This window comes from Glossina fuscipes, unplaced genomic scaffold, assembly GCF_014805625.2.
Source record: "Glossina fuscipes isolate IAEA_lab_2018 unplaced genomic scaffold, Yale_Gfus_2 2, whole genome shotgun sequence".
Classification (NCBI taxonomy): Eukaryota; Metazoa; Arthropoda; class Insecta; order Diptera; family Glossinidae; genus Glossina; species Glossina fuscipes.
This window is the reverse complement of record NW_023998416.1, coordinates 24,570,271-24,595,721: the sequence shown is the minus strand read 5'-3', so window position 1 is coordinate 24,595,721 and position 25,451 is coordinate 24,570,271. Positions and strand designations below refer to the sequence as shown.

Here is a 25,451-nt window from a genome sequence, read left to right as displayed (position 1 = left end):
TTAAAAACTTTATTCTCAGCAAAGTTAAAGAGCCTAAAGCATTCATAAAAAATGCACGGCAAAGCAAATTTTATATTGAGAAACGAAATTTTATTCTCTGGCAAAGCCCAAAAACCTCTCCAAGCATTGCATAAGAAATAGACAGTAAAGTAGATTTTACTCTCAGCGGTATAAGATTTCATTTGCTTTTTTTCGCGAGCAAATAATAAATAAAAGTGACAAGCGTTCGCAGTTGTCTTTTAAATTAATTATTAATTTTAAATAAAACAAATTCATATTTTTGATCGGAATATTTCAAATACAGGAGTACAAAATAAGTTTCTGTAAATTCATTTATTAATAATTATTAATTTATTTGCAAAAGTAACGTAAAATATGGTCGCTGTAAATAGTGAATAAATGAATAAGAGGAAAATACGCAAAGAGTACAAATTTCTATAATATATACGGGAAGAATTTGCGAGCGCTCTCTCTCTCTCTCTCTCCTTCACAACTCTTAGTTCTCGCTCCGCTTTTCACTAGCAAATCGTTTTGATAAAAATTTAAAAACTTAAAAACCTTTAACGATTTAAGACGTGTTTAGCGCACGGTAATAAAAAGTAATAAAAGAAAGAATCAAAAACCCATAAAAGCTCATGTGTTAATTAAATTTTAGCTCTGCTAATAAATTCAATATAAATCGTTTATATACAAAAGTATCTAATAATATATCGCACTAACCGATACGCAACAGTACAGAGTTTTGCATATAAACAATTTGTATAGTACAAAGATATAAAAAAAAGTGATTTCTACTTATAAAATTATTCCTCTATAAGGGAGAAATTTGTAAAAATAATTCACGAAAATAAATGTAAAAAAACAAAATTTTTTTATATAAATAACAAAAACAAAAAAAAAAAAAACTGAAATCAAACTTGAAAACGCATGCATATAAACGTTTAATTAAGAAATAAATGTTAGTGAGAGAGTATAAAAGAGATACGAAGGGAGAGAAAGAAAAGAAACACAATAACAATGCAATAAATATAAAAATAGTGGAAAATTTTTACAGACAAAAAAAAAAAATAGGAAAAAAGCATTTTTAAGCCATGTTTGGAATCTCTTACCCGTGGGGAGGGGGTTCTTATTGTTGTCTACGTAATAACCTTGAAATGTAGCCCGGCATGTTATTCGTGTAATAAAGAAATCTTTTATTTTTATATAAAACTAATTTATGCCAAAAAGAAGTTTAACTAATAATAAGTTGTGTTTAACTTTTTTTCGTAATTAAATTGTCACTTGTAAATTATTCTTAAAAATAACGTAACGTTTTTTTTTCTCATCTGTAAGTGTTATTATGTATTTTTACCTGTCAGTAAATGAGATCGAAGAGATTAGCTATTATCTTAACTCAATGAAACTAAATTGTGAGAAATTTTTCAAAATAATTAGGAAAACTAAGAGGTTTCCACTAACAAATCTAGGTAAATTTCATAATAGAAATCATTTGTGACCTTTCACATTGTTCTTTCAATCAAAAATTTCCAGAAAGTAATTATTGAAGAAATTCGCGACATTCGGGGTTTTTTAGTTAATAATAATAATGAAACGCGAAAATTTGATTGAAAAAATATAATCCTGGGTTTACATAGGAAAATTACTCAATTATAAAGTTTTTCATGTGGCGTTTCAAATTTTAATTTTCTATATTACAGTTGGGAAAGCAATTAAGAGCTTAGTGGCAAGCGGCTGGTAAAATGCATGGATTTATGCTTACAATGCAGAAGTAAAACTGTGACTTCGTGCAAGGTTCACAAAGTATCTTGTCGTTAGATCAGTACGGGCAAATCTTTAACAAATCTTTTTTGACGCATTAAGACATATTATGAGAGATATTCAGACAAGTTTAGATTTTCGGAAGATTTTTTAGATGACAATTCAACTTTGACCAGTTAAATCATCACATTGATACGTTTTCAAACTTAATTGTATTGAACAAATATTGCATAGTTTAACACAAGCGTTTAACTTTAGTTGTGACGAAAATCGACATTCGAGTTTTTAGAGCCCCCACGCAAGTAAGAGTACTTCTAGTTTCAATCCATGAACATATCAACGTCGAATTTCTAACGAAAACGGCAGCCACTGTGTGTCATGACGTGTGTGGTCATGAAAACTGGGCACTATGTAAATTTTAAAATTCATCCTTACAAAACTATAAAGTCACAAAAATGATGACCAGAAAACACACTGTTTTCTTTTATATCATAACCAGCGAGCGATCGCAACGCCAGCGTATGGCAATTAAGTCGATGTAGTTTTTTTGAATACCTTTGTTTTAAAACAGCATAAAACTAGACAGCCGTGCTGAAAGGTACAAAGTACCTTTTTCCCTTGTAACACAGGGCACGCTTCTTAAAATTCGATTTAACTGCGCTTGTATTTGCTTCCAGGCAATATGATGTAGCTTTGCAGGGCCTTAAACTGCTTTTCACCGTGAAACTTACCGTATTAGGAAGAATAGTTGAATAATTCTATACGAAAGTGAATGTCGACTTCTCTTTTAGAGCCCTTTAGATTTTTAGGTCTAGACTATGGAATCTAAAACTTACCGCAAATAGGCTAAGTTTGACGGACATAAATCGTAATTCTCATTAGCGTAAGAAAAATGTTTCTTATCAAATTACCGACGGACTTACAAATCTTCTTAGTACTGCAATGACAGCTTTGCCGAGGTCGGTCTTGAAGCAAACACAACTTTTTTTTGTTTTTCCTATGTTGTACGTATTAAAGTAGTACGAACCAGTTGTGACTGTGTCGCCCTTTTTAGCGGTATACTCGCACGCGCATCAAACGCAGAAAAATTAGTTTGTAGTGAAACGACTTCATAAAGTGACAACAAGATTTTCTAAAATATATTATTATGGCAAATACACATTCATAACGACAAAATTTTATAAGGAAATCCAACAAGGACGGATGATGACGTATATATTCCACATTCATACTCAATTCGTTAAAAGAGTTTGACATCAAATTTTAGTTCATTATTTAAATATATCGGCTCAGTAAATTAGACGAATAGTCAGTCAGTCAGCTTACAGATGAGAGATACATTACATCGAAAACCTTTACACTTTCCTTTTGGCGAACCGAAATGTAACTGTACAGAAGTTTTAGTTAAGTCCTGCAATAATTATACGCATCGAAAAAATGTATCAGAAACATGATCACCTCTTCTTCTTCATTAATAAGTATTTCGATATCTTTGTTCTTGAACGGGCATTAAAAGGAGATTTTCTTCTGCAGTACACTGTATGTAACTACTTTACAAGATTAAAAATTTCCACTTTACTCATATTGATAAACATTTTTGCATTTTTTTAAAATTTTTTTTATATAACGGTTCTGTGGAATCAGCCAATTACCATTGAATATCATGAACGAAATTGATTGATAATAAATAAAACGATCGGTTTAATATATGAAATCAGAAATAATTCTTGTTTTTGTCTCAACCGCTCCCTCCCTCTCTTTTATTCTCTCTGTCACTCCCTCTGGCTTTTTGCTTCTTTTTTCAATTCAAAACAATACATATATATATATTTTTTGTTAAATTCGCAGCAATTTATTCATTAAAAGAATAAAACGAAGAATAAACTTAAAAAAAAAAAAGGAAAGATTTCATATCAAAAACTGTCCATCTTCATATCAATTAAAAAGTAATAATAAAGAAAATAAAAAAAAAATAAATAAAAACAAAAAAAAAAGAACAAACACAATAACAATATAAGCGTAACAGCAACAAAATGTGGAGTCCAACAAAAGCAACACCAACATCATCGTCGTCATTGTCAAGTGATAATAAGAACAAAAGAGAAGAAGTAGATGATTGTAGATGTAGTAATATTGAAACTAAAGTAGATGTAGACTTAACTATTACTCCACAACAGCAACAGCAACAAATTAAAATTAATAATAAGCAACAGACGCTTAGCTCAGTTGGTGCGCAATCATCGTACGTAGGTCAGCAAGCGGGAGGGCAACAAGAACGAAAATTTGTTAAAAGCGAGGAGGAGGAACAGGAGGAAGAAAGTGATTGCAAACATTTTACGGAATCAGCAACAGATTCAGGTTTCATTTCGGGTCCACAGCAGATCGACATTAGTTCTTCTGCTAATATTCTCAACGATCATTCAACAACAATAAAGAGGAATAGTGCTGGTGCTATTGAACAATATAATATCACAACGACTGCCCTTTCACGCAAAGCACAAAAGCAACAAAAAGAACAAGAACAAGAAGAAGTAGAGGAAAATTCAATTTTCGATTCGGGTTGCATAGCCGAAGTTGAGGATAGTGTTGAAATTGAGCCCAAAAGCGTTACAACATCGAACGCATCAACAACAACAACGGAGAGTGCAAGTAACGATTCTCAAATGCTCATCAAACATAACGTGGATGCTGGTATGGCAGAATGGTTTTGCAATTTAAGCTTGCAAACCGATGGCACCCAAACGACAGATAATGCCTCGCGCCTGGGGATAAATAATTTAAATGCACTGCAAAGGCAACGTACAACAACAACACAACAACAACAACAACAACAGCAACCACAACAACAACAAAACGTTACAACAGGAAACTCTATTATTACACCAACCGTACCAACAATAACGATGACACCGTCATCGGCCTGGGAACAATTCTATCAGCAAAACGATGATGGAGATACGTGAGTATCGTTCTTTACTTTTTCGCACATTTCTTTTAAATAGATTTTAAAGACTAAGGTTATGATTTATAATGAATGCATATGTAATTTGCGGTTATAAAATGTTAGAGTGGTACGAAAATCACTACTATTTCAATGTGTCGTTAATTGTTTAGATATAATAATATAGTGATCAGCAAAAAAAAATAAAAATAAAATAAAATTATTACACTAAGGATATATAAGAAGCTTAAAAGAGAAATTACTATCTCAGCGACACATAAAAGACTAAAAGAGTAATTACTTTAAACTAATAACGGCGCAATAAGAGATTAGAACTCTGATTCGACATGGTCAGCTATTAGGAATTCTGTATCAAGTCTGGAAAAACCAAAGCATTCAAAACTAAGAGAATAAATTTATGTTTTGCATTTAACATTAGCGAATGAAATCTTTTCCAATGTATACCATCATGTGTCCATCCATCCATTAGTTTGCAATCTTGAAAATCGAAAACTTAATTCACAAACAGGCTTTTTGAAAAGCCCAATTCAACTTTTTCGTCTCCTAAAATTGCCGCGAAAAATCGCAATGAAATGCAATATTTCATCTCTGACATAAATTATTCTTCCGCTTTAAAACGTACAGACGTAGTGCTCACCGCTTTATGCAATTGCAAGTTCGTTTGCCTTGGATTGGCAATAAAGATATAAAAATGGTCGAGTTACCTACCAAAAGTTCACTCTTCACCCTAACTCGCTTATAACACTTCTACCTATCCGTTTTAATGCTTCCCTAATTCTTATATATATATATATAAATCATCGAAAGATGGTGGTATAGTAGACTTTTTAAAGCGATCGCCAAAGATCAAATAAAGTGAACACATCCTAGATAGGTCAATTGGTTCATCTATGTATGTCTTACCGAAAAATCTCGAAATATTGTTGTTGATCGCGTGAAGGTAGAGAATGCAAATCCAACGAAACATATAAGATGAAAACGAACCCAATTAGGTATACCGCCAATTCATGAAGGAAACTCTTCAATACTTGGTCGAGAGTGCAAATCAGGAGAAAGATTCAAACTGAAAGAGATTCAATTCTAAAGGGAATTTTATAAGCCTTATGGCGATCCAAGATTTGAATCAAGACATATATACATTTTTTTAAAATCTTCTTAAAGAGGGGAATACAAGGCAATATACAAGGTTATGTCGAATTACTGTTTCGCAAGTACCATGTTATACGATGAATACCTATTTATATATGTAGCAAAAATCCAGTTTAAACGTCAAAACAAAAATTAGGCCAAACGATTAACGTATATGCTAACCATTCAAAACTTTCAGTTTACCTAAGATTTCCTTTGAGATGAATGTACGTAATAGAGGAAAACTTTTCATTTATTATTCAGTTCTTCATGACGAGCCAAGTTTTGCTACAAGACAAATAGTTAGCTGTTTCCAACTTTCTTAAAGGTGAGAGGCCTAATCGGTGTATAGTTTTCGATATCGAGTAAACTTGACGATAATTTGAATAAATGGTTCGACTCTAATTTTACAATCGAAGGATTTTTCATTTGATAGTAAGAAAAATGTGTATATATTATCGGCAGCTGCAACGTCATAGAGAGTCAATAAACAGACAGCTGTCGAGTTTTCTCAATATTGACAGCTGGTGAGAATCAATATCTAATGACATAACAAAGTTATTTCTGACCAATACGCATATCATTAGAAATTCGATGGATTTTACTCGATATTAGCTTTATTTTTACGAAATGGTTCGCCCAAAACCAAATATAATTTTTTTCTTATATATATTAAAATTTAAATAAATTTGCAAATCAAAAACCGTGCACATGCCGTGCAAACTAATCGCTACCTTTGAACTTTTCCATTCATAAGTACCTAAGATTTAGTTGAAGAGGAAACTTTTCAATTCTTACCTTCAGACAAGTGTGAGTAAAGTCGAGCCCAAAAATTTACATTCATATTAATCGTAGAAAACTTCTTTCTTTCTAACCCTATGGAAAAGCGTTATTTATTTTCATTTACTAAAATCTCTGCTCAAGTTGCAATTCATTTATGTTGAGATCCATCCCTGGCTACAAATGTTCAAGAAAATGTTAGAACTTAGAACTTCGACTACTTAAATGCGTTTAGTTTTGTTTTGATTACAACAACAATGGTTTAACGTTTACTTTTAAAAATGGCATAAAAGTATTTTTAGCAAAAAAAGAAAAAAATTTAATTGAAGTTTAAATTTACATAAACATTTACATTTTCAAACGTGTACGCGTAAATATTATTACTATTATCATAAATTCTAAGACTAAAGGCCTAAGGCACATTGGAAATTCTACTGCGCTTGAGATTGCTTTAAGCCCACGCGTATTAAATTGTTAGTAGAGGTACTTTTTCTACTCGCCGGCTTACGTCTATGTATGCGTAAATATTTAAATATAAAATTTTTTTTGATTATGTTTATAATTATTATTATAATTCATTTAGACCAAAGATATAAATTCTGAAACATAAAAAAAAGTAGAATGAACAAGACTATCGACTTAAGCCATTTAGCCATACAACGAAAAAAAGCTGTTGAGCTGAGGCGAACTGTCAATGCCAGTATAACGTTTGTATATAAAAAGTATTATTCATAGGTCACAGGCCGGTGACCAAAAGGTAGGGAACGACTGCCATGTCAGCGTTAGTCAGCGTTTACACTCATTTGTTTGTAAATGTCTGCAGCAAGAATTACTTAAATCTCTTTCTTTTATTTATGTTCATGTGAATGTTACTTTGCAGCACTTCTCACGTACTTACCTTTAAACCGTTTGCAGTGCAAACATCTGCCAATCTTTTCGTTTTTGAGTTAATAAGCCATATACGTTCATGTTTGTTGGTTTCACTGCGTTATTCTTTCTTAATGCATTTAAGGTTTCGTAAGGATTTTAGGTAACACGAAAAGAACCTGTTTTCCTTACTTATTCCGATGCTTTAGTAAAAACCCAAAATTACAGGTTTTTAGAAAAGTAACAAATATAGAAAAATGTTTGTTATTCTTACTTACTTACTTACTTACTTACTTACTTACTTACGTACTATACAGCTGCTATAAATTACTTTCTTACTACCTAAGGACAATGAGTTTAACAAAAACGTTTGCATTTCGTTTAAAAAGAATTTTATTGATGAATGATACGAATGAAACTTAAAACCTCTAACTGCTTAAGTTGTTTTGAGTTTTGTTATTAGAAAGAAACTGGTTTCCCATTGTCTTTGTCTATAAGAATTTTACGAAAAAGAAAAAAGAATAAATTTGTAGATGAATAAGAGGATTTTTATATGCATATGCATATATGTATTTGAACGAATTTTTCATAAAATGTTTTCTTTTCCTTTACTTTAAGACCTTTGCATTTGGCTTGCATTTCGGGTTCTGTGGATGTGGTAGCTGCCCTAATATGCATGGCTCCGCATCCCTGCCTACTAAATATACAAAACGATGATTGCCAGACACCATTACACTTGGCTGCCTTAACAGCGCAACCGAAAATTCTAAGAATGCTTTTAATAGCCGGAGCTGAGGTAAAGTATTGCTTTTAAATAACTATCGAACACTTTGTCTCGACACGTACTTGTCTTAATTGATCGTGTATATATATATATACATATATAGGTATATAGAAAACAAAAAAAAAAAGAAAAAAAACGAAAAGAAAGAATATGCCAAGAAAATGCTTACACATATATATTTAAACAAAGTATATGGAGTGATCGGTGATTGCAATTTGTTCTTGTTATTTATAGCCCACCATACGTAATCGAAATGGTAATACAGCTTTACACTTAGCCTGCATATCTGGCGAAGAGCAATGTGTGCGTGCCTTAATTATACCGATAAGTCCGTCCGAAATCAATGAAGCTCGTAACCAGTATGGAAATCGCGCTAATGACAAAACCTATTTAAGTTGTGCTCGTCTACCCTCCGATTTAGAAATACGCAATTATGACGGTAAGTAAATTTATTTGTTATTCAAGAAAAAAAAAAAAAAAAAAAAAAAAAAAAGAGAAAGCAAAAAAAAAAGGAAAACTTCTTTCCATATTTAAGCTGCTTTTTTAATTTCAAAGCGACATAAGTGCATTCGTTTCATTTCAAGCAATTTAAGATCTTCTACTTTAATTTAAAATATTTAATATTTATTAGTAATTGAGCTTTTTTAGGAGGTCAATGTATGCACGTATGCACATTTTCTTCATTTTTTAATCATGCACATGTCCATTGGCCATTGGAATTATCGCTGCTTTCAAACTCAATAATCTCATACTTTTCTGCCTATGTATAAATATTTAGACAATTGATTTCAATTTATGAATTAGAAATTACTTAACAAACAATTAAAGTCATTAGAGCCGGCCACGGCGCAATATTACATACTCCGCAAGACCATTTTGCTTAATACGATTATCTATGTAACATGTTTTCCAAATAAGGCTTCATGCTGCGATCGAAGTGATTGAAACAGTGATTCAGTTCGAACGATATAGCGTCCGTCCTTAAGCCGTTCCACGTCGTTGTTCCAAATTTCATTAAAATTTCTCAAAAATAGCGAATTGTGGATTGGACACGCGAATACAAAGCAGAAAGAAGAACAGAATCATTTTCTGAATCGATCGGTCTAATAATTATTGTATAACGAATGTGTATAATGACTTTGCAAAATGAAGCTTGTTATGGAAAGCGGTCGAAGAAGTGGCCCAATCGGAACCATTTACAATAGCGGTCGCCCTTTAGCGAAAACACGCCGCTGTAGATTGAACATGAGAATGCAAGACGGACGGACAGACAGAAACTTAGATCGATTGAGAAAATTATCCTGAATCGGTCGGTATAAGAACTATTTCATAAAAATTTTTCAAATTGAGGCAGTCTGTGGAAGTGCTCGAAGAAGTGGTACAATCTGAACCATTTCCAATACCGGCCGTCCTTAAAATACCTACTATATTCCATTAAAATATCTCAATAATTGCGACCTGTAGATGGAGCATGTGAATACAGGAAGAACGGACAGACACACAAACTTAAATTGATTAAGAAAATAATAATGAAAATGATTCCAAACTAGTAGTAACTATTGTATAACAAGTTTTTAAGATATGGTGCTATGTGGGAAGTAGTCCGATCCAAACCGTTTTTAAAAACAATCCTCCTTGAGCCAAGCAAAGTCGCTTTATTGAATTTCAGTGAAATGTCTTACAAGTTGCGACCTGTTTATTGTATGCAAGTAGACAAGACAAACTACTTCAGATTGATACAGAAAAAGATCTTGACACTATATATAAATATAGAGAATAAATATTGGGTCGACACAAACTTATTATGATCTGCGCTACAAGTGGTGTAGGACTTAATAATGAAAAACACTACAATATTTACTATACTCCTTCCTTTTCCAAAGATTTATTTATACTAAATATATATAATTTTTCTTTGCCTTTTTTTTGTTTTATGAAATACCGTCGGCTGTTTTTGGCGATTACAATTTTTACCAAATTATTTCATTTTTTTGGCTAGCCATAGGCATAGACATTCTGTGAGCCATACGAAACGGTAAAAATACTTGAAAAAAAAATATGCATACATACACACACCCACAATTGCGTTAGTTAAAAATAGCTTTAATGAGCAAATGAAAATTTTTTCAAAATTTTAAGTTTTCTGCTTAGTCGTCTGCCGTGAATTCTTCACAGTTTCGAGACTCATTACCATCGAAATAAACACATACTTATATTGCGCAAGTCGGGTAATTGCCAAATGCCATCAAAAAAAAAAAAAAAAAAAAGTTGAATACAAAAGACTGTCTAAAAAGTATTAAGCTCAAAATTTCTCATCGATTTATATTTGCTTAATCTGAATCCAATTAGAAAATAATCAGAAATTTTAAATCAATAAGCTCTTTAAAGGATTAATGAAAGGTTTGCTTAGGATCAACAGAAAGCGAAGGGAGTTCTTCTTAGTTTCTCTCTCTCTCTCGCTCTTTCTCTCTATTTGTCATAAGCTAAGTCGCCTTATAGTCGAAACAATTCTTTCCGTTCGAATTGTTGGTCGTTTTTCGCTAACCTTCACAAGACCTTAGAAAGACCATTCCAGCCATTTACTATCAACTTTAGTATAACAGTTGACTAGTAGTAGAAATTAGTTAGTAATAGAAGCTTTTAAAAAGTAAAGATGCCATTTTTTTATCCTTGTAAATATAAGATTTTACAGCAAGAAAGAATGAGAGAGAGAGAGAGAGAGAGAGAGAGAGAGCTTAATTGGATTACAACGACCTTTAGCAAGCAAAAACTGGAAGGTTCTTCAGATACGCGTCAATATATACTCATACAAGGCATAGCCAAGTTTATGAATTCTTAAAGACAACTATTCTGAGTTATAAAGTGCATTTTCAATTGTCTCACTATGGAAATAAGCAAAACTATCGCATCAGGTGGAGTTCCGAAAAGCCAAGAGAAATAGTCGAATACCCAAATCCAATCATAATGAGTGACAGTGCAAGGCAATCTCCGGGCTAACTATGTAGCTGGCCTGTAATTTTGCGAAAGAGTCGATAGTTTTATCGTTAGAATGAATGAATTGCGTTATCCAAAGCTATTGACTGTCTTTTTTATTGCCCTGAAATTGATGCTACCAACAGGTATAGACCATTTTTTAACCGTCCCATGCATCATTTGCTACAAAGCTTATTCAAAAATAGCCTTTGTTGAAAGAGCCTCTCTTTACTTACAACCATTTCGTGCTTTGTTGAGCGCCTTTTACTTGTTTGTCTTTTGGAAAGCTTCGTACCGCATATTTAAGCAAAAAAAAAAACCAAACAAAAAAAAATGAGCGCACTTTTGATTTGATTTGCCTGTGCGCTCCACATCGCTCCCGTATACATCGTTTAATAAAATCTAAAAATCTAAAAATTTATACAATTTTAAATGAATTGAATTGAAAATTTCGTAGTTGTTCTTTATTTGTATGTATTCGTATATGATTTCTATATAAACAGAATTTATTTGACGTCAATAACAACCGTATGTATGATTTTATTGCCTTATAATTTTAAAGCTGACATAGATTGTATAAAGAATGAGGTCTTTTTCGAATATAAATTTGAAATTTTAAATATAATATTTTATATTATAGTTCATCTGCATAGATTGCGTAGTCGAAAAAATCTTTAGCCTTCCTATTAAACAGTCAGCTATTATTGACGAATATACTCGTCATGGAGAAATGATGATGGTTTTTATTACAATTACATATTTACATACTTACACGCGACACGTTTTTTAAAGAGGTCAGGGCAGGCTAACTGATAAATGCAATATTAACTATTTTCGAATTTTGTTCCAATAGTTTCGAATTTATTTAAATGAGCCAATGCATATGGTTCAGAAATAACTTACCTAAAACAAATAGAGGCTTCGATCGAGTAAATTCGTTAGCTGTCGAGTATTGAGTTTAGAGCCGGCGATAAATTTTGCACTTTCCTTACTATCGTAAAAAAAATCTGTCTTTTGTAAAACTATTGCGGAATAAAATATTCAAATTACGATCATGTGTACTCGATATCGACAGGTATAGAAATAAAAGAATATATAACAGGCATGTATTAGTTAAAAAGATTGTGACGCTATAATGTCTACCTGACGTATATATTAAACTGAAACCATCATATGTGTGTGTTCTTGATTGCCTAATCATCGATACTTAATCAACCTAACTACGAGTTATGCTTTCGCTGGTCCTTCCTTGAAATCTTAAATGATATTGAAGTAAAAATCTAAAGCTGAATGTACGCATTTTTACTTCACTTCCATAGATCACAACAAAAGAGTAATTAAGAACACTATAGTGGGATACGGTGCACCATTGCATACCCTGAACCGCTTCATTTAATACAGTTATCCAAAATAAAGCTCTACATGGCGAGTGATTGAAAATGTGGTGCGATCTGAACCAAGGTCGCCCTTGAGTCAAAACATATCAGTGCAGTGAAATTTCATCAAAATATCCTAACAGTTTAATACAAAGAAGCAAAATGGACAGACGGACAGATAAGCATCAAATTTGATCAAAATATCCTAAAGATTGAACACAAACTAGCAAAATGGACAGACGGGCAGATAAGCTTAGTGATTCTGAAGTGAGCCTATCTCAAATTCTTCTGGTTACTGCACACATTCGCACAAACTTAAAATGTCTTTGTACCACAATTGATTTAATGGGTTTAAAAAGTATCATAGATAAGAAAGTAAAAACAATCTACCAAAAAACTGAAACTTTTATAAGCATTTGTCAGACAACTTTTGAAAAACGTCATTATATGCTTAAAAAAAATCTATGAAAGTAAAGGATTTCGGCATAGAAAGCTAATGGCGAAAAACTTAGATGAAATAGGTTTAGCTTTTAAATCGTCTCTAATATACTTGATCCTCTAATAAATAATACCTTCTAGAACTACAAAGTCTCGTTTTTGGTGTTTTACTACAAAAGAAAAAGAGTTCAAGTATATTAGACAATGAAGTGTAGATAGGTATTCAAGGTCAAATTTTGCGTGACTATAACATAAAATTTTCTTGGTAATTTTTATAAAAATTGATAAACCATTCTGTTTAATATAAAGTAATTGCTAAAAATATATATTTTTCAATGACAAGAGTTACGAAGAATCATGCATTAATTCCCAACTTTTCCTAGTAAAACCGAACAAAAACCTTTGACTAATTAATGTTAATGCGTAAGGAGTTTAAAACGAAAATAAAGAAAATAAAAAACAAAATTAAATTCTTATTCATATTTATAGTCATAGCAATTATTGATGTTATAACAAAATGTGAAATTCCCTTTGGTAATATGAGAAACAGTTATAAATCGGGTTCATCAACACATATCACGGTCCTATTCGCGTAGAAACAAAAAGGAGGGCAAATTTAGAATTTTTTATCATTAAAAAAAAAAAAAAATGAAAGACTGACCGGATAACCAAACGAGAAATATAATAAGGCAAAAAAAGCAAGAAAAAAGTAAAGGAAATTTGCATTTTCAGTTAACTTTGTATATAAAAATCATTTTATTTATTTTTTTTTTTTTGCTTCATTTTTATCCGTTTAAATGAAAAGTAAAAGTGGTTTTTACATGAAGTGCATAATATTTCCATAAATTAAGTTTTGTGTTGAAATGATCTCTTTCTTCAGTGACTTACATAGATAATCAACGAACCGTTGTTCAAGTATTATTTTTTATTTTTTTGGAAAATTTAAATACATTTTGAACATCTCTTTCTCTCTTTCTGCATCATTGTTAATACAAAATGTTTTGTAATTTAATGACTTTAAACCTGTGTTTGCTTATGCGAACTCTTTTTATCTTTTCTTCGTAACTTTCACTTGAGCCCTTTTTAATTAAGATTTCGTAACCTGTTAATTGAGATTTACACTAAGTAACTAATTAACAATTTTCTTCAATAGCCATAATAAGTTTTCATACCTACATAGTACACTATGACCTTCGAATTGTTTTTTCACCCCTGCAACAATTTATTATTACATTCATTTTTACATTTTCTTGGCACAATAAAATTTCCCTCTAATATTATATACATATATATATAGATAAACATTTCTGGTTTCATTTAAATAAAATTTACTTTCACATCGTCTCTGTACTGTCTTGTTCGACATTTTATTATAAATGTTCTCAACCACGCAATCCTCGCGTGCCCCGCACGCATCCCAATGCTATACCAAACAGCGCATAAATCCATCCATGTATGTATGTACACCTATATATATATATATATATACATATATACAGACTTGAAAACTGCTATAAAAATGTTCAAAAATTTTGTTTTTATATATAAAAATATTTATTTATATATGTATATGTATATATATATATATATATATTTCTTCTTTTTATTTTTTGTATGTCTGTCTTTTTTTAGTACACAAATGCTTGCATGCAGACATCTGAATGTACAATAATGTTTGATTTTTCAGCTAAATATAAAAGAAGAAAAAAAGAAAAAAATTGTTGGGTTTTTCCCAAAAATATATTGTGTACTGCGCTCTGGCTGTGCTATTACTTATGTATATTAAGCGCATACATTCTCTTATAAGCGAATGCAGGCCACCATATACTCTATACGTAACACTCTTGCGTACACAGGCATATGCTTCAGCATGTTAGTGTGCTGCACTGTATGCACATAGATAGGTTATCTATAGTATAAGTAGTAACTTAAAAGTACAAAGGGTGTATAAAACATTTTTCAAAGCTTTGTAAGCAAAGCAAAAAACGCCCTGTTAATATACCCTACACTCCATATATTGCCGGTTATATTCACTTTATACGAGTATATATAAATCCAGAAATATTTAATATTACGTTTTTTATCATACAATTCGGAACCACCTGCGAATCGATTTAAATGTGTCTGTCTGTCTGTCTGTCCGTTTGATATCCATCCATGTTAATTTTATCTTCATCCCACGAGCAGTAAATTCTTGAAATAATTTAATTAAATTGATTGCACTGACTGACGTGCTTTCCCACAGGAACGAATTGATTTTACGATCTCTCTCGGTATGATGACCTCTTCAAAAAAGAAGGAAAAAATATTTGCAATTTGTAAAATTTCTCGACAAAAATCAGTGAACAATAGTATGTCGACTTCCTATATAGATACGAAAAAATTGAATTAAAAGAGCCGATGGTTTAGAACCGCTCTTGTCTCATGGTTTGTAGGAAAGGCCTTTTTCAAAATTAGTTAATAATAGTAGCTTGACACAAAAATGAACTGTTTCGAATTTGATTAAAGTAGGTTCACTTTTCATATCCCGCTGAGGAAAAGTTGATCCCTTTATATGAAAAATCTTTAAAGAAAATAGATCCATAATCTAATATACCGTAGTTGGACTACGTGCGCTTATTTTCGATATCCCGCCTTATAAGGACCTATAGAGAAAGTAAACTTTTATATGGCAGTGCAATGTAATATTTAGTACTTCATGGCGGAAGCAACTGAATAATAGTAAGATCTTTGGTTAGACTATTAATTTTACAAAATTTAGGCAAGCTTACGCTTTGGACTTCCTGCCAACAAGGTGCACTTTTTAGCATTTTATCCTACAAACGAATGCAGGGCGAAATGATATAAGGTAGCTGCGAGTCAGCCTCGTCCGACTATATTGCTTTTACTTGTTTATTTCATAGTTTTATTTGTACATATCGTTAGTATTAATCGCGCCGTTCTATTTGTTATGTGAGAATACTACATCGTCTAAAAAGTATGGAGCCCTATAATAAGAGTTTCATATTAAATATTAGTGTATATAAGAGAGATCTGTATGAATGAAATTAATTTTGATCATTCGAATGCTTTTTCTATATTTTTTCAAGTATGTCACTTCATTCGTGCAACACGACGACGGTGCGAAGGAAATGATTAAAGACATCGACTTTATGAGAAATGCGGATAACTAAACTATTTGGGTCCCTTTGAGTTAGATCACATAAGACTTGCTCAATGTGTTTTCAGAGCATACTTTAATATCTTTTCACTTTCTACATTAAGTAGAGTAGAACTAATGATTGCATGAAAGAGACGGAGTAAGCGAAAAGAGGAAGCTATTCGATTATTCGCGCATTTTGTGACATAGTATCATCGAAATATGTCGAAAATTGCCTGCGAATGGTATATAAAAAATACATGGACAGATGGACTGACATGCTTAAATATATATAAAATGATGAAAAATGATTCTGACCATGGTCAGCCTTTCTTGCAACATACATCCGCGCCAACTTAATAGGTTCTTATTACAATGGGTGTAGGATGAGTATTAGCGAAAGTTTCTAAATCAAAACTAAACGTGTTCGTTTAATCAAGAGTCAAGTGCTTGTTTGCTTCAAGCCATAAAAATTGCGATGGAAATCATTGATCCACTCAGCAAAATTAAGTTTAGAAAGTTTAAACGGTTTACGTTTATTTATTTATACTATAATTTAATAGATAAAGTTCGGTTCGCACATAAACACATATATCGTACATTCATTACACTAAATAGAAACGTGAAACAATTATAAGTGAAAATTTTTTTCAATATTTGATATAAAATTTCAAAATCAAGAGCAGATACAAACATTAATCAATTTCTAAAATGACTCCATCTATCGAGTAATATCGAGTTGAAAATGAAAACAGCATATCATAGATTAAATAATGGGATCCTTATAGTTTGATCTAATTTTTGCATTTCTCTACGCTGCTGAGTATCTAAGAGTCGTCGTTTACTGTCCTTAAGCACTTTTCTTTTTCACTCGTATAAAACCGTTCACGTGATACTTACTGCAGTTGTTGGAACTTTTATTAACCAATGATGCTTCTCGCTTCGAAATGAAATCGTCTACTGAGATTTTCTTTGCTTAAACTGTATATTATTAAATTTCAAGTCATCACTGGTACAACAGTGGTACAAAGTGCAGAGTTGTTGTTTTTATATTCCTAAACCAGTTGCTAATTTATTTGAAATTCAATTCGTTTAAATTCAATATATCGTTTTTCTTTTTTAACATTAACAACAACAGCAACAACAACAACAATAACTTACTTAAAATAATTAGAAAAACTTAAATAATTTCGAAAGAAAAGCAAAAAAAAAAAAAAAAAAAAAGATTAGCAAACCATGATCTTAATTAAAATGATTTACGGATGTATGCCATTAAGTAGCTAAGCTTCATCCAAATTATTATTATTGTCGGTACACTAGCTTTCATAATAGAACGAGTTCACGCTGTTAAGTTCATTAAAGTGAAATAAATAAATTGTAAATCAAAAAATGAATAAATCGTTTCATGATTCTAATCAATTCAAATCAAATCATATCATGTTTTGTCTAAGGCGTAATGATGACAGTACTTTCCATTTATCAGCACAATACCGGGAGAGATATTGCGAGTATTTATATAAAATTTACCTAATAATTTTCAAAGATTTTTATTTTCTATTTTATTGCTATAAACTTACTTTTATGCAATCGCTTACGCAAATGAGAGATCGGGCTAAGGCGTAGCCCATTATTATATTTATATCCTACACCACTTGCACTACAAAGATGTGTTCAGCTATGGCGCATGTATGCAACAATCAGAAGAACTTGAGATAGACCTAGTTTTTATTATCCCGATACTAAGCGATACATCTACTAAGATGTCTGTTCGCCTGTCCGTTTTGTTTTTTTTCACGGTGCCGATGAGTTGAGAATTAATTTTTTAATCGATTTAAGCTTATCTGTCCGTCTTGTTTTCGTCTATTCTACCGATGAATTCAAAAATCACTTGCTGAATCAGTCTAAGCTTGTCTGTCTGTCTGTTTGTCCGTCTTGCTTTCTTGCGTTCAATCTACAGGTTGCAATTTTCGGGTTATTTTGATAAACTATATATATATTAAATGATCTTGATAATTGTCCCGAAAGCGAATATGCTCTTTTTGACAATTGGTTTCAAGGATATAAATATCTTGTGCAAAAACTCTGTTTTGCTGGCTAATGAATCCCCGATTGTAGCAAAACGCTTCACGAGCGTTTCCCCAAAGATTTCTATATCTCAAAGGAAAGATAAGAAGGAGGAGAGAATTTCTTGTGCAATAGGGGTAATAACGTTTAAATTTGAAACCGCTCCTTTAGAGTAAATGAAAGTAATCTTTAAATTATATAAGTATAAGAATTCATGATAATTCTAATAGTAGTTGATCTGGCTCTGCCTATCTCCTCGGACAAAGTCAGCACCTAGAATTCTTATATTGGTAAAAACGCAAATAAAAAACTGAAATCAATTCATATAAATTTAATTCCAATTTTAACCTAAATATGAACATCGTTGCATCGTATATGCATCGTATCCATAAGCATGAGCGCGGCCAAGCCAAGAAACTGATATAACACAAGTCATACTCTAAGGAACATATAACTTTTGTTCTTAGCTCGTATATGGAGGAAATTGTTAAAAATGAACGGCAAAGGATTCGCCTACTGATACTATCGACTAATAAATGTTTGATAGATAGAAAAAAACATTTTCATAGGGATTTTTATGGATATCAAGATCGCATACGAGAAACATTAATCTTTTTTCTCTCAGCTTAAGTGCATGCGATAAATTCGATTAATTGAGTAAATAATGCTTATGCAAAACTCGATTAAACGAAAAATACTGTTCTTACAAATATCATGGTTAATTTGGGTTTGTCATTCGCATTTTTGTATATTTTCTCGTTCAGATTTATATTTATAAACGTTCACATGTTCTAAATACATTATCTAGTCATGTGAGTTGCTTTGGTTCATAGTCATCTGCTTAAATAAAATAAAACAAACACCAAGACAAAAAGAAGAAGAAAGTAAAAAGAAAATAATGCCAGACACATCTATACTAGATATATGCTCAACTATTTACAAATTTGAAATTTCGTTTTTTTTTTTTTCCTTTTAAATAAATTTTGAATTCGTGCCAAACTTTTTATAGCGATTATGTATAGAGTTATTTTTTATTTAAAAGTAAGATAATATTTTCTTGTATAGAAATATTTTTTTTATTTTTAAATTAAACTCTAAAAAAAAATCTCTTAAAAATGCGAGTCTTTTGCTTCAATTAGCATTCATTTACTATTCGAGGCACATGAAATTAAGCACAAATCAATCGATCTGATTTAAAAATATCATCAATTATTCTAACAATGAATAGTCCGGGTATTTTAGAAACTTGGACTCAAATTCTTACGCAAATATTTTTAAATTTTCTTCATTTCAATCAAGCAAGAAAGCTATGTTAGCTTTTTAACATCCATCACTTTTTTTCTTCTAGTTGCACAATTATTGCTTTCCTTGTTATTATATAAAGTGCATGGGTAAATTAAGTTTGTGCGGATGTGAGTAACACTCAAAAGTGCTTAAGATGAATGCATCTTTTATTACACCGATCGATTAAGATTCAACTTTTGAATCGATCCAAGCTTGTCTATCCGTCTATCTATGAAGTTTTGTCTTCAATCTACAGGCTACAAGTTTGGGGAAACTTAATGAAATTTGGCACAACGATGTTTTCTTGCCTAAGGATGAACGCTACTGAAAATGGTCCAGATCTGGCCAGTTTTTCGAGCACTTCCTTCCCATACAATGCTTTATTTCGAAAAGCATCTCTCTATGTGTTCCTCGCTATAGCGTTTGTAGTGTTTTGTTTTTCATTGTTAGGTGTAATAAATTTTAAAATTAAATAATCTACGTATACATATATCTCATAAACTTAATTATGTTCGCGTTTCACTGAAGTTCATTGCAGATAAGCTGACTTTTTCCTTTAAACATTTATTTAATTATCATTTTGAAGTAAGAAATTTTATAATTATCTCTTAAAATACCTCATAAATATCAAGTGATGAGTTAGCTTTTTCTTTATTTTACGTCTTGAACTCATGCATGCACATACACACTTTGCTCATTATCATTTGCCATGCCTTTCTTGCGGTAAACGAAATATGTCATTTGTCTGGGTTTTCTTTTATTCATTGTTTATCATCTTTCGTGTTTGTTTTTTATGATTATTATTATTTTATTTTTTTTTTTCACACTGTTTATATATATATATCTTAAAGGGAAAAACCCCATTTACACTCCTATTTAACTGTACCGATAATATATTAATAAATAAAGCGAAAAAAAAAAATTGTTTTAATATTTGTCTATACATATAAGAGAGATTATGGTTCGATACAAATCGTTACTGTTACTGCGATAAAAGAAAGTTTTTACTGTTGTTTATTGTTTTTTTTTTTTTTTTTTTAATAATATAATGGAACCGACGCCACAAAAGTTATTGGTTGGAATCCCCCTGAATATGTATATTGACAAGCAATTAAGAAAAAAGAAAACTCCATAAAGAAAATCATAAATTATAATTAAATGCTATCAACCTGCTTAAGATCACATGAATTTCATATAAAATGCGGTAAAAAGCATTATTTTGATCATCTAAGGTCAAAATGCAACAGAGCAAGTAAGAAAGTAGTGATACAAAGTTTGTTGCATGCAACTTAAAAAATATTTGCTAAATTTGAATGCAATAAATCGCAGCCATCTATTTTTACGAGCATTACCGGCACAATAATCACGTAAACTAAATAAAAAATAAATTGAAATTAAAATTTTACGGATAATGGTAAAAGCTGATCGGGACCATTATTCGATCGAGCATAAAGGTTTTTCTGAACAACATTCTACTTCTTTTGTTCGTTACTCTCTCCTAACTTCTTTCTGGACGTCACCGCATTACGCTGAGTGCTTGCTTGGTCATATCAGGTCCCAGGTTTTCCAATATTTCTTCTTCACCGGTTTGAAGATATGGTAAAAAAATTGTCGGGCTTTTTTCAAATCGAATCAAGCCATTTTAATAGAAATACATAATTGCACACACAGCACATTTGTCGTTGTGTTTGCCTATTATTGTAATACGTATGACGGAACCCATACTCCATGTACCATATTTTTGATGAATCTACGAGTCTGAATTTAAGTCTTTCTTTTTTTTTATACATGTGTTTGTCCGTCCCAACTTCTTAAAACTCGAATTGAACCATATTCGTTTGACGATAGAAAGCATAAATAGTTAGTTAATCTAAGATTTTGGCAACTTCTTGCGGCACAAAAACGTATTATTTTGTGTTGTTACCGCCTTGGCGTTCTTTCTCTTCGGGATGACTTCGCCTCCCTGGCGTCGGGCTTGTTTTACTTTAGATTGCCGAGCGGAATATATATCGGCTATGCTTGTGCTCCAATGAAGTTACGAATGATTGTTTATAGCCATGACAATAGACTGCCGATAAACGGGCATCGGTGACAAGCAAACTGTTAATAGAGGACCGGTCGGTAAAGTGTTAAAAAAAGTATATATCTTCACAAGTTTATCTGCTTTTTTCATTGTTAAAGCTTATTAATCGTAGCATTATGATAATCCCTCATTCTCATCACATGGGCACCATTACGCTTCCAATTTCGGTCGTTTTATATTGAAAATTTTAAAGATTGTCATTTAAATAAAGACGTAAGTCAAGCTGGAGAAACAAGAAAATCAAGAGAAAAAAAAATTTTTTTTTTTTTTTGTGTTGTTGCCACGTTGCTACCAGCGTTAAGGTCACGATAATCACATTAATTCGCAACACATCGTCCGTAGGTAAACAAACGTTCAGTTCCACTTTTATGCTCAATTATAATCAACGTGTGTCTGTGTCCGTGTGCGCATAAGATAAGGGAAACCTATGCACTTATGAGTGCATACGTGAATGAAACGTGCCCATGCAAGGGAAAATTGCTCATTATGCGTAACATAAGTATAGGTGTAAATGAAATTAACTCTATATACTTGAAAAAGACTTAAGGAATTTATTTATTTATATATGTTATTGTTTGGGGTTTTTCCTCTTTCGATTGATGAACAGTTTTTCAATTTAACATACATTCGAAGTCTTGATGCATTAATTATTAAATTATATTTAATTGTACCGTAAATAGCTAGCGAGCTACAATTAAGTGTAAGTACATGTGTAAATGCAACTAAAGAAAGATTTGTTTAATTAGAACGAGCGAACTTCAAACAAAACAAAACGTTGCTTTACGTGAGTTACTTGACTTCATGTAACTTTCTTATGCCTTTAGAATAACATAGAAATGAATGATGATTAACTAACTTTTTTGTTTTTCTTTTTTTTTACTCATTTAAACATTAATTAACCATGAGTTACAAGTTGTTGGAAAATCCCTGCGTACATACGCTAGCTATTTATTTATGTATGCGTTCGAACTTGCAAACTGCTTGGTTTTTCCCTTAACACATAACTTAAGCCGTGAACATTAAGGCAGTAATAATAATAATAAAAAAAAAAATAAAAAAAGAAACACATAATGACCTGGAGAAAGAAAACAGAAAAGCTCTCCGCAATAAATCTTAAAGTAGAAATAAACAACAACATACATCAGCATTAATCAAGACAAAGACATTTAGAGGAAGTGAGAGAGAAGCAAGAGTAAATTAAACAAAAAAGGCGCAAGCGTGACATGAAATTTCTACCAAAACTGCAAATGCAAAGAAACATTAGTTTATTTATTTATTTAGTTTTGCTTTGATAAATGGTTCCCCTCATTACGTACATAATGCGTAATGAGTGAATGAATGTTTACGTATAGTTGTGTAGGTGAAATGCTTGCTAACATATAACAATAACCTTTGCTAACAATTGACGGCAATGAAAACGGAAAAGAAACAAAAAAAAAAAAAAAAAAACAAAAAAATACCAAAATAATTAAAATAAAGCATTATGCACTCACGTCGAAGTAAACTTAAAAAAGAAAAGGGTCGTCAAACCGCGTACATTACATAAAAAAATAAAAACAAATTAAATGCTTTTATTTAACAATCGAAACGAAATTTCATTAAAATAAACGGGACGAGCACACGTATACAAAAAAAAAAAAAAAAAAAACCACCGGCCGGACGGGCAAAGGGTGTTAAATTATTTAAAAAAAAAAAAAAAAAAAAAAAATTATAATGAGAGGAATTTCCTTTACAATTAACATTTAATGTATGTCACTTCATTTTGAAAAAGGCGGAGTTGGCAAACATCAACTGCCTTAGCGAACATTTTTTTAATACTGTTTGCAAAATCCATGGCACGCAAAACGAAAAAGAACTTGAGACAATCGATTCAGACACGTTACATGGGGCGGATGGACAGACGTGCTCCTATTAATTCAGAAAATATTTGGATAGTCGGACCTTGTATGGCAGACGCATATTTCTACATACGTATATGCGAGAGCACGGAAACCGCAGAATTTAAGATAACCGGTTAAAAATCGTTAGGTCAGACGGATGAACAAACATACCGCTATCATTCCGATAGAGGGACATGCTTTCATCGATCTAGTAGGCGGGTAAACTTTTATCGTTTTATCAGACAGACGGACAATGAATTCAGAAAATATTTGCGAACCTTGTGTACCAAATGCACATTTCTACATACAGATATATTTATATACATACAGATATAATATATATATATAGATATATACGGATGCCTACAACAAACGGATGGACAAACATGCTTCAACCATGCCGATAGACACTCGTCGTTTAATTAGACAGACATTCTTCTATCGTTCAGTTAGGTGGACGGACAATATGTCTGTATCAATTCAAAAAATATTCGGAAAGCCGCACCTGGTACATATACGATTCAATAACGTTTCGTCAGGCAGTTGTAGGCACGCGTAGCAGTACCGTGTCATAAGACAGGTACATGCTTCTATCATTTCACTAAGCAGACAGGCAGCCATGCTTCTCTCAATTCGGTAAATATAATCTATTTCTTCTATGACGAATACATACATTTATATATATATATATATATATATAGTGATGCACGCCCAGAAACGCTTAAAATAGCCCCTCTTTTTACTTAATCGGGCCTTTCAGAATCAATTTCCGAAATGATAGAAGCACTTTTGTCCGTCCGTATGAGGATACGACTTGGATGAAAACAATTTTTAAAGAAGTAAATACCGACAAACTTACTTTAGATAAGTTTCTCGTCCAGTTGTACGCAGAAAATTCAGAAAATAGTTTGGATTTTTTTTAATTACTTGATTGAATTATCTAAGATTCAATTCCAATTTAGACGAATACGAGAATCATTTATAATTCACTAAAAGTTTTGAAACGTTTAAAAATTTTATATTTGCCAAGCGTCTGTTCAACTTGCATTTAACTATTCCTTACTTATCTTTTTAATTTCACTAGCTTCGCATGTTCACGTTGCCTGCAAAAGAATTACCTTTGAATGGGATATCAAAAATTGGCTTACACTGTGTCTTTAACTCTGGCATTTTTTTCTTCTCAATTCTTCCAATGCAATATTGTTTAGCTGGCTGTTAACAAAGTTTCTAAAAATATTAGATCACATACAAAACACACTGATTGCTTTCTCGCCATCTCCGGTTTTTAATGATTTTTTTCCCATCTCTGCCATTAATAGGTTTTGTTTCGCTTAAATTGTTTTTATATCCAACAATAGAAATTATGTTAAGTTTATCAATAAATATGTAACAAGAAAAAAAAAAATTCACATTTTTTCTTCTTCTTTTGCAAGTTAATAACTTATCAACAGATAATGCAATAAACGGTATACGGAAATCTATTTAAGATGGAAAAGAAATGAAATCTGTTGAAGAAAAAAAAAGTTCGATAATTTCCTCAAATCTTTATTAAAATATATTCACGAAAACTTTAAGAGCTTGAAAATACTATTCGTAGATTAAATCATCTTCGGCTTTTTTTAAAGGTGCTTGACGATGCTTAGTCAAATTTAGTCGATATTTTCTTTTATACTTTTCTAGAATAATCGGGCAATTTAGTGCGTACTCTGGCTCCCAGGTGTCATCGTCCTTACAATAACCTTTCCGACGCATAAGAAAATGAAAAACGCCACGAACCATTTTATGCCCTACAATCTCTTCAACTTCATATTTTTGGTCTTCTTCCGCTGACGTCTATCTTTGCCGCCATCTTTAATATTTGTTTCTCGCTTCTACTGATCATCCCAACACTGGTTTCATTGATTTCATCAAGGGCGTCATTGTCATTGACATCAG

The 25,451-nt window shown here is 31.7% G+C and overlaps 1 protein-coding gene across 3 annotated transcripts in view; it reads left to right on the top strand.

The window, feature by feature from the left end:
• The first annotated feature begins 262 nt into the window (after nt 1-262).
• LOC119634050 (NF-kappa-B inhibitor cactus) overlaps nt 263-25,451 on the top strand; it is a 41,955-nt gene continuing 16,766 nt past the window's right edge. The window contains exons 1-4 of one of the 3 annotated variants that reach the window (XM_038027965.1): nt 263-599; nt 3,607-4,717; nt 8,114-8,291; nt 8,514-8,718. In XM_038027965.1, the coding sequence (XP_037883893.1) occupies nt 3,792-4,717; nt 8,114-8,291; nt 8,514-8,718 (1,309 nt within the window). In that variant the 5' untranslated portion in view covers nt 263-599; nt 3,607-3,791. Of the gene's footprint in view, nt 959-3,606; nt 4,718-8,113; nt 8,292-8,513; nt 8,719-25,451 lie in introns of all 3 variants that reach the window. The other 2 variants (XM_038027964.1, XM_038027963.1) reach the window with 2 other exon arrangements.